This window comes from Carya illinoinensis, chromosome 16, assembly GCF_018687715.1.
Source record: "Carya illinoinensis cultivar Pawnee chromosome 16, C.illinoinensisPawnee_v1, whole genome shotgun sequence".
NCBI lineage: Eukaryota > Viridiplantae > Streptophyta > Magnoliopsida > Fagales > Juglandaceae > Carya > Carya illinoinensis.
This window is the reverse complement of record NC_056767.1, coordinates 1,795,499-1,804,333: the sequence shown is the minus strand read 5'-3', so window position 1 is coordinate 1,804,333 and position 8,835 is coordinate 1,795,499. Positions and strand designations below refer to the sequence as shown.

At 38.2% G+C, this 8,835-nt stretch overlaps 1 protein-coding gene across 3 annotated transcripts; it reads left to right on the top strand.

Moving 5' to 3' along the window:
* Window positions 1-435: 435 nt before the first annotated feature.
* Window positions 436-8,835, top strand: LOC122298519 (PH, RCC1 and FYVE domains-containing protein 1-like). Of its 3 annotated transcripts, none has more exons than XM_043108305.1 (9): window positions 436-922; window positions 2,329-2,415; window positions 3,540-3,626; window positions 3,769-3,855; window positions 3,954-4,073; window positions 4,471-6,564; window positions 6,691-6,837; window positions 7,306-7,853; window positions 8,232-8,424. In XM_043108305.1, the coding sequence occupies exons 1-9, from the start codon at window positions 875-877 to the stop codon at window positions 8,251-8,253; spliced, it is 3,240 nt and encodes a 1,079-aa protein (XP_042964239.1). In that variant the 5' UTR covers window positions 436-874; the 3' UTR covers window positions 8,254-8,424. The 3 variants fall into 3 exon arrangements, with proteins under 3 accessions (XP_042964239.1, XP_042964237.1, XP_042964238.1); XM_043108303.1 differs by having other exon boundaries at window positions 438-922; window positions 8,274-8,835; XM_043108304.1 differs by lacking the exon at window positions 2,329-2,415 and having other exon boundaries at window positions 438-922; window positions 8,274-8,835.

The following is an 8,835-nucleotide window of genomic DNA, read 5'->3' as shown; positions in this document are numbered from 1 at the left end:
ATACAATCAGCATATTTACAAGTTGGTAAATACATAATTTATATTATTGATGTGGCGTAATTTGATTTATAAGATTTAAATTTATAAATTTTTTTCAAATATCAAATAATATATTGATGGGAATTGAATTATATATCATTTTATAGAAATAAATATGCATCAATAAATAATGTTCTCCCATCCTTCTTTGAAAAAAAAAAAAAAAAAAAAGAGTTTTCTCCAAGCTTTCGTAAGTGCCACGGATTTTTAGAAATTTTCATTCTATTTCATAATATTTTCTAATTTTAATTATTTATATTATATTAATTTTCTTATTTTTTTAATTTTGGATTATGTTGGGGGTAATTCATTTCTTTTCAATCACTTCTCACGCTTTTTCATTTTTTTTTCTTCTCCTTTTGTTTTTTTTTTTTTTTTTCTCTATCTTTGACTTTTTGAACTTTTACATACACCGATTCTCTCTCTCTCTCTCTCTCTCTCTCTCTCCGATATTTCTCGCTCCCCTGTCTCCTCCGTCCGGTTCTCCCACGCCGCATCATTCGTTTCCCGCCGGAATTCTGAGACCCGCTTATAGCCTTCGGAACAACTTATAGTCGCTGGGAAACCGCTTATTTCTAGCTCTGAACCGGTTGGCTTTCGCCAGTCCAAGGGAGTCCACGAGGTGGAATCAGCGCTTGCTTGACTTGGAAATGTCGATGAAGGCGGCCGTATAGGGCTTTCGTTCCTGAGGAGAGTCTCGGATCTGCGGTGAGGCGAATTTGAGCAGCGGGAGTGGATGGTACTGTGCGGACGAGGCAGGTGTAGTCTATGATGACCGGAGCTCCGGCGAGCGATCTGACAGGGTGGTGGCATTTTCGTAAATCTCGCACATGGAATGGCCGATCTTGTTAGCTACGGGAATGCAGACCGTGACATCGAGAAGGTCTATCTCTCTCTCGCGCTCTCTCTCTCTCTCTCTCTCTCTCTCTCTCTCTCTCTCTTATTGCGAAGCTTGAAATGATTCATTTTTATTTTTAGGAGGACTTGGTCTTTTTTCTTGAAATTTCATTGCTTTGCTTCAATTTTTCTTATTTGGAAGGGGTGGGTGCAGAGAGAACTAATACCTCATCAGATGGAGTTTAGGGGAGTTTGGCTGTTCTACTGGATCCCAGTAATGAAAATTTCAAAGGAATTAAGACGTAGTAAGTGGAAATTTGGTCTTACAATGGGAAAGAAGGGACATTTGTGTGCTCAATGCTGAAAAGCTTTGCTGAAACAGTTCCCGCTAATTATCATTGAAGATGAACTTCGGTTTAAGGGGATGTGCACTTATGATATTATAATCTCATCATATGGTGTCCGGATGTTAAATGTTGTTGCATTTAACTACAGACCAATTGGTTCTTTGGATGAGTTTGGAGCTTGAATAATTTAATTTAATGGCACGATTTGTACTTTTAGATAGCTTACGAAGGTTTTTCACATAAGTGGAATGTGGACATCGAGAGCATTTCTCCTACGGTGGCTTCATAAAGGAAAGGAAAAAAGTAGAGAAATTGTACCTAAGAAGTTACATGCATCCGGTTGGTTCTGAACCCAAGATCATTCCCTATTTTATGGGGGAAGAAGTGCCATTCGAGCGGAGTTTACTGGCTGTTAGTGAAACGTTTTTTAAAGTAAAATCATTGAAGACTGAGCCAAACATCATTTTAGCATTTCTTCCCGTTACGCGTTACGGGGAAATATGGAATGTAGTTCTCTTCAAGCATTACCCTTTTCTATCATGGCCTGTCCTTACAATTGTTGTCTCTCAAGAACCTTCATATCAATAGGTCTAGCAACCCCTCGTTTCAAATACTGTTGCCGTAACAGAGACAGCGAGGTTGCATTGTTAAGTTGCACCATACTTTGGGAGGATTAAAGTTGTGTTTTTGTCTATCTTGTATGATTAATCAAAATGTTTAGATGCTCTTATTCTCCCTCTTGATGCATACAAGAAGCAATTATCCACTTGTCAATCCAACATAAATATAGGGGATCCCTTAATCCATAATAGAAGGAAAAAAAAAAAAAAAGTTGAATGCCTCTGAAAATCCCCAGTTACTAATTTTGGAATACCCATATATGTTTTTTAAGAAAGTTCATAAATTTTCACTTATCCAAAAGACAGGAAAGTTTATAAATTTTGATATATTTTTTTCTAAGGAACTCTATAGAATTTGTGGTTAATAATATTAATGAAATGATGCTGTATCTAGATATCTCGAAGTCCTACCTTCTTAGTTTACAAAGCTTGTGTGCCAATGATTTCTTTTGTGTTGTTTTGCTTGATCCTTTTACCTCATGCAGACATTAATTGCATTGAAGAAGGGTGCTCAACTGTTTAAATATGGTCGTAAGGGAAAGCCTAAGTTTTGTCCGTTTAGATTGTCAAATGTAAGTTTATTTCTCTTGCCTTCTCTCGAAGATTATGGAGGTTAGAAATTTGTTTCAAATTAGAAAGTGCTTTGATGTTGGTATAAAAACTAACAAACTTTCTCTTCGTTTTCTTCATTTTTCTTTTTTTAAAGTACAATGATGTTGTAACATCAAGTAAGTTGACATAATTAGTCATCCAAAAAAACTCAAGTGGCTAATCCTAAAGAAATAAAATAATGTATGCACTATATCATGATGTGGAGCGTCATTTGAAGACTTGATAAAGTGTTATCTTAAAATAAACACATGCTATGGCACCATGCCACTCAAATTCAGTCAATAACAGAGGCAGTACAATTTTGACCGGCATGTGTGCTTAATCTTCATGGACATTTCTGTAAATTTTTTATCCTAAAATCTTTGTACTATTGTCTATGAAACAGTGTGGACTGCGCATCAGTTTTCATGTTTGTAATTGAAAGTAAAATTAGAGACGGTTCACAGGATCTCATCATACTTTTCTCCCACGTATATATCGAAAAAAAAAAAGTTTTCTCCTACTTATATGCTGATTGTTTCAATAGTAGCACTAAAGTAGTCTTAACTTAAAATATTTTTAATGTTTTATGTTACCATCTATATTGCCTTTGAAAGGGCTAAATAATGGAATAAAAAATGAACTTTTGGATCACTGGAAATAAACTATTTGATTATAAGTATATGCCATTTCGGATCAAGTGATCGAGATCTTGGTTCATTAGGGTAGTCGTGAATTATGGTTTCTAACTCTGTTTCGAAAATAATGGTAAGACCATGATTAGAAATTTGTTGACAATGCTCTCAATTGCAAGTTATGGAAACTTGTAGAACTCTTGGATCTATATGTGAATTCACCTTTAAAGTTTACAAGTGGGTTGAATGATATTAGTCATGCCCCATGTCTAAGCGACAATTAAGATGCTAGTATTTGTGGTTCAGTCACTGGAAATAGATGTTACTTTGTTTCCACACAATGGTATCTACTGTATGAATTTTAACAAATTGCTTCTTTGTTAGCTTTTCTGATATTCTGGTCTGTGATCTTATTAGTGCTTGGTTGGATTTCTTTATTTTGTACTGACTATTGTATTTATAAATGGCAGGATGAATCATCTTTAATTTGGATTTCAAGTAAAGAAAGAAGTTTGAAGCTAGCTTCTGTCTCAAGAATTATTCCTGGACAAAGAACAGTGAGACTACTCGTTCTATTGTCACCACTCTAATGATTAGTTTTGACATTTAACATCTCTTACATGATTAGTTAAAAGTTTTTAGTTCTTAATATCTCCCAAATAAACCCCATCTAATTCATTTGATTTCATTCACTTCCAGGCTGTTTTTCAACGGTATCTACGTCCCGAAAAGGATTATTTATCTTTTTCTCTTATATATAATAACGGAAAGCGGTCCCTTGATCTGGTTGGTGATGAAATTTCAAGTCTCTATAATTATGTTTTAAAGTGCAAAATCATTCTTTTTTCTTAAATAAGCATTGTAATATGTTGTTGCTTTTTCAGATTTGCAAGGACAAAGTTGAGGCAGAGGCTTGGATTACAGGCCTCAAAGCATTAATATCCTCTGGTCAAGGTGGGCGCTCTAAAATTGATGGGCGGGTTGATAGAGGCCTTTACCTTGATGTAAATATTCCTACTTAAAAGCTCCTTGTTTTCTAGTTCATTATTTGTTCTGTTCTTTCTTTCACAGTATGATGTCATAAACATAAATATGCCATTGCATTGGGGAAATGTTAATGAAGAAAATAATCCATCGCTAAGTGAGAATGCTGTTCTTTCCATTGTTAGTTGTTTAGAGTCTCTTAAGGATCATGATGTTGAAATTTTCTATATATTTTGAACATTCCAATGGAATGTTATTCAAAGTCTAGATCGTTTTACTACATATCTATTTTAATTGACTTGCATGTAGTTCCTATAATGTGTTTTGTTATATAATAAACTGAAGCAAAATGTGTTGAGAATTATATACACGTTCTTAGTGAACTGCATATCATGTCTGGTGCTGAATTGCTTTCAGGATAGTGGAGACTTGACATCAAATAGTGCAAGTGACAGTCCACTTAGTGCTTCTCAAGATATTACCTCATCTGAGATTTCTGTCTCCTTAAACCCAAATAACTCCCCAAAGACCTTTCGGCCTGACAATTCTGTGCGTTCTGAAAGGTCACATGCATCAGACGAGACAAATATGCAAGTAAAAGGATCTGGTTCAGATGCTTTTCGTGTTAGTGTTTCCAGTGCACCCAGCACTTCCAGTCATGGCTCTGCACCGGATGATTGTGATGCGTTAGGTGATGTATATATATGGGGTGAGGTTATTTGTGATAATGAGAAGGTTGGGGCTGAAAGAAACGCTAATTATTTGACCCCAAAAGCAGATGTGCTTCTTCCTAGGCCATTAGAATCCAATGTAGTATTGGATGTACGCTATATAGCCTGTGGAGTCAAGCATGCCGCCCTTGTCACAAGGCAAGGTGAGGTCTTTACATGGGGGGAGGAGTCTGGAGGACGGCTTGGCCATGGTGTTGGAAAGGATGTTAGTCAACCTTGTCTGGTTGAATCTTTGGCAGCTAGTAGTGTTGATTTTGTGGCCTGTGGGGAGTTCCATACTTGTGCTGTTACAATGGCTGGGGAACTCTATACGTGGGGAGATGGTACACATAATGCTGGGCTTCTTGGACATGGCACAGACACCAGTCATTGGATACCCAAGAGAATCTCTGGTCCACTTGAGGGACTTCAAGTTGCTTCAGTTACTTGCGGTCCATGGCATACTGCCTTGGTAACATCAACAGGGCAGCTCTTTACATTCGGTGATGGAACATTTGGTGTCTTGGGCCATGGAGATAGAGAAAATGTTTCTTACCCAAGAGAAGTAGAATCTCTCTGTGGTTTGAGGACAATAGGTGTTGCATGTGGGGTGTGGCATACAGCTGCGGTGGTGGAGGTTATCGTGACACAGTCTAGTGCAAGTGTGTCATCTGGTAAATTGTTTACTTGGGGTGATGGAGATAAAAGTCGACTTGGTCATGGAGACAAGGAAGCTCGGCTTAAACCTACATGTGTGCCGGCACTTATTGATTATAATTTCCTCAAAATTGCTTGTGGGCACAGTTTAACCATTGGACTGACCACAGCAGGAAATGTTTTTACTATGGGGAGTACTGTTTATGGTCAACTTGGGAATCCCGATGCTGATGGAAAGCTACCTTGCTTGGTTGAGGGCAAGCTTCTTGGTGAATATGTTGATGATATTACCTGTGGTGCATATCACGTGTCAGTATTGACTTCCAGAAATGAAGTTTATACATGGGGAAAGGGTGCTAATGGGAGGTTGGGTCATGGAGATGTGGAAGATCGGAAAACACCAACTCTGGTTGAAGCTTTGAAGGACAGACATGTAAAATATATTGCTTGTGGTTCAAACTACACAGCTGCTATTTGTCTTCATAAATGGGTTTCTGGCGCTGAGCAGTCACAGTGTTCTGCTTGTAAACAGGCTTTTGGATTTACCAGAAGGAGGCACAACTGCTATAATTGTGGACTTGTGCACTGCCATTCATGTAGTTCTAGAAAAGCATTAAGAGCAGCAATGGCTCCTAATCCTGGCAAGCCATATCGTGTTTGTGATTCTTGTTATGCAAAATTGAACAAAGTGTCAGAAGTTAGTGGTAATAATCAGAAGAATGCTTTACCTCGCTTGTCAGGTGACAGCAAGGATAGGTTAGACAAAGCTGATATAAGAGTGTCCAAGTCCGTGCCTTCAAACATGGATTTGATAAAGCAATTAGATAGCAAAGCAGCCAAGCAAGGAAAGAAGGCCGATGCATTCTCCCTGGTTTACTCTTCTCAAGCACCTTCTTTGCTGCAGCTGAGGGATGTTGTTTTGGCTAGTGCAGTTGATCTGCGACGAACTGTTCCAAAGCCAGTCCTCACACCGTCTGGAGTGAGTTCTAGGTCCGTGTCTCCTTTCTCGAGGAGACCCAGCCCCCCACGTTCTGCCACACCTATTCCTACAACATCGGGACTTTCCTTCTCCAAAAGTGTAACTGATGGTTTGAAGAAAAAAAATGAGTTATTGAATCAAGAATTGGTCAAGTTACGCACACAGGTAGATAGTTTCAAGTTTTACATGTTTCTATTCATAATTTTGTTAACGCTTGAGAGAGGGCTTGTGGTTGAATGTATACAATTTTAATTTTGAATTGCGTATCTTGATGATCATGAATCTGGCTAGGTGGGGAGCCTGAGGCAGAAATGTGACCTTCAAGAGTTAGAGCTTCAGAAATCAGTGAAAAAGGCTCAAGAGGCTATGGCACTTGCTGCAGAGGAATCTGCTAAATCTCGAGCTGCCAAAGAAGTTATAAAGTCTCTTACCGCTCAGGTTATTTTCTGGTTTCTATACTTGTTAGTTTGGAACTTAATTCCTTGGATCCTTTTCTTATCCTCATTTAACGCTTTCTTTTCGGCAGAACATTATGTGCATTAGGAATGTCTTTCTGTAATATCATGATGTATGACAAACTGAATTTCCTTGAGAGAAAACAGAGTACTTGATGAACACATCTACTCTACATGACATTGAAACTGCATCTGGATGTAATAGTAGGAAATGTTTTTGTGCTAGCCTTGCTTTGAGCAAAGTTTCGAGCAGCACTTTGTTTGAACCTGTAAGATTTGAGATATGTTATGAGGTTTCTGTGCAAACCTAAATTATATTGCGTAGTTTACGCTAATGAATAACTATCTTTTTCTTCTCCATGCCAACTCTTCTTACGGTGTTTTTTTGAATTATTAAATGCAACTGCTACTTCTAGTTTTTTCTAATAACCAGCCTTTCACCGTGTTCCAGCTTAAAAGTATGGCTGAGAGGATGCCACCTGGGTTTTATGATGAGATGAGGCCTTCTTACCTACCGAATGGTCTGGAGCCAAATGGCATTCAGTATCCAGACACACATGGAGAGCGTCATTTGAGATCTGATTCAAGCAGCAGCTCTTATTTGGCTTCTACCCCAGGAATCAATTCTGTTTTAATAAATGGAACTCAGATCCCAACTCCTTCGCCTAGGGATCTGGCTGGAAACAATCAAATTAGCGTATACCAAGGAAATCAAGAGCTTGTGACCTCCAATGGAACCAGTGAAAATCCAAATATGAGGCTACCAAATGGCAGTGGAGGGTTTCAGCAAAGTAGCGCAAGTGCGTCAGAGTCAGTTAATGGCAAGGAATCCGGAGCTTTCCAAGAGGGTGAAAATGGTGCGAGATCTAGAAGTCCTATGATGGCTGGTAGCGGCAATCAAGTTGAAGCAGAATGGATAGAACAGTATGAGCCTGGTGTATATATAACTCTCGTGGCCCTGAGGGACGGCAGTAGAGATCTCAAGCGTGTTCGTTTCAGGTACTTGAGCTAAATTATATGGATCAGTGTGGTAAGATGTTAAAAAATTACATGACTCCAAAAGACTTGGTGTCATTGGCAACAAGTCATCTCGATGTTATTCACTCAGGTGGTTGAGAATGGTTTGACATGATAAATTTGTTGCTGTTAGATCTCCTAAAGATGGTGGGTAGAATGGTCGGACCTGGTAGTTTGGATCTGGTCCTGCAGCCATTTATTTCCCACACGCGCTACCTTACCTTATGTTCATATCTATAGTTTAAAACATGAATATTACTTCTTGATTACCTATCAAAGAAAAATTGATAGTTTTAAACCATGAATAAAGCTTCTTGATTATTTATAAAAAAAAATTATAGTTCAAAACTTTCAATGCAGTAAGTGTATCGTTGCAATCTGATATGGTAAATGCATCTGCAGCCGAAGAAGATTTGGTGAGCACCAAGCTGAGACTTGGTGGTCGGAGAATCGTGAAAAGGTGTATGAGAGGTACAATGTTCGTGGGTCAGACAAGTCGTCAGTTTCTGGCCTGGCTGCACGCAGATCAGAGGGAGCTGTCTCACCATCTTCCCAACCGTAGCAAAAGGGAGGGAGCGAACACCATCAACTCATTTTACATCGGTAATTATGATGATTTTGAAGCAAAACACCTTTTTTCTCTCCTTTTTTTTTTTTCCATTTGTATTTTATTTTCCATTCTTCTCCCCCATCCTTTTTTCCCTTTTTAGAATTATTTTGTTTTGCCCATTACATTCACATATATGTTGTAATGTAGTGTATATAGAATCATCAATTCTGAGTTAATCTCAGCAAAAGGAAGTTTTTGTTCCCTGATTTGCTCAGCTGTTCTATTTTGGTGGTTATATTTGTAGGCTTCTCTTTTCAGCCCTTTTCATTTCCATACTTAGCATAGGCTGCTACTATATTGTAAACATAGTTACTGGTAAAAGATTTATTTAGAAACCCCTTGCCTTCATTTCAA

Excerpts from the sequence above, each read along its gene's own strand:
- LOC122298519 (XM_043108303.1), top strand. The coding sequence starts at position 875 with ATGGCCGATCTTGTTAGCTACGGGAATGCAGACCGTGACATCGAGAAG. Across the intron at positions 3,856-3,953 it reads GAAAGCGGTCCCTTGATCTG|ATTTGCAAGGACAAAGTTGA; the intron begins GTTGGTGATGAA and ends TTGCTTTTTCAG. Across the intron at positions 4,074-4,470 it reads ATAGAGGCCTTTACCTTGAT|GATAGTGGAGACTTGACATC; the intron begins GTAAATATTCCT and ends AATTGCTTTCAG.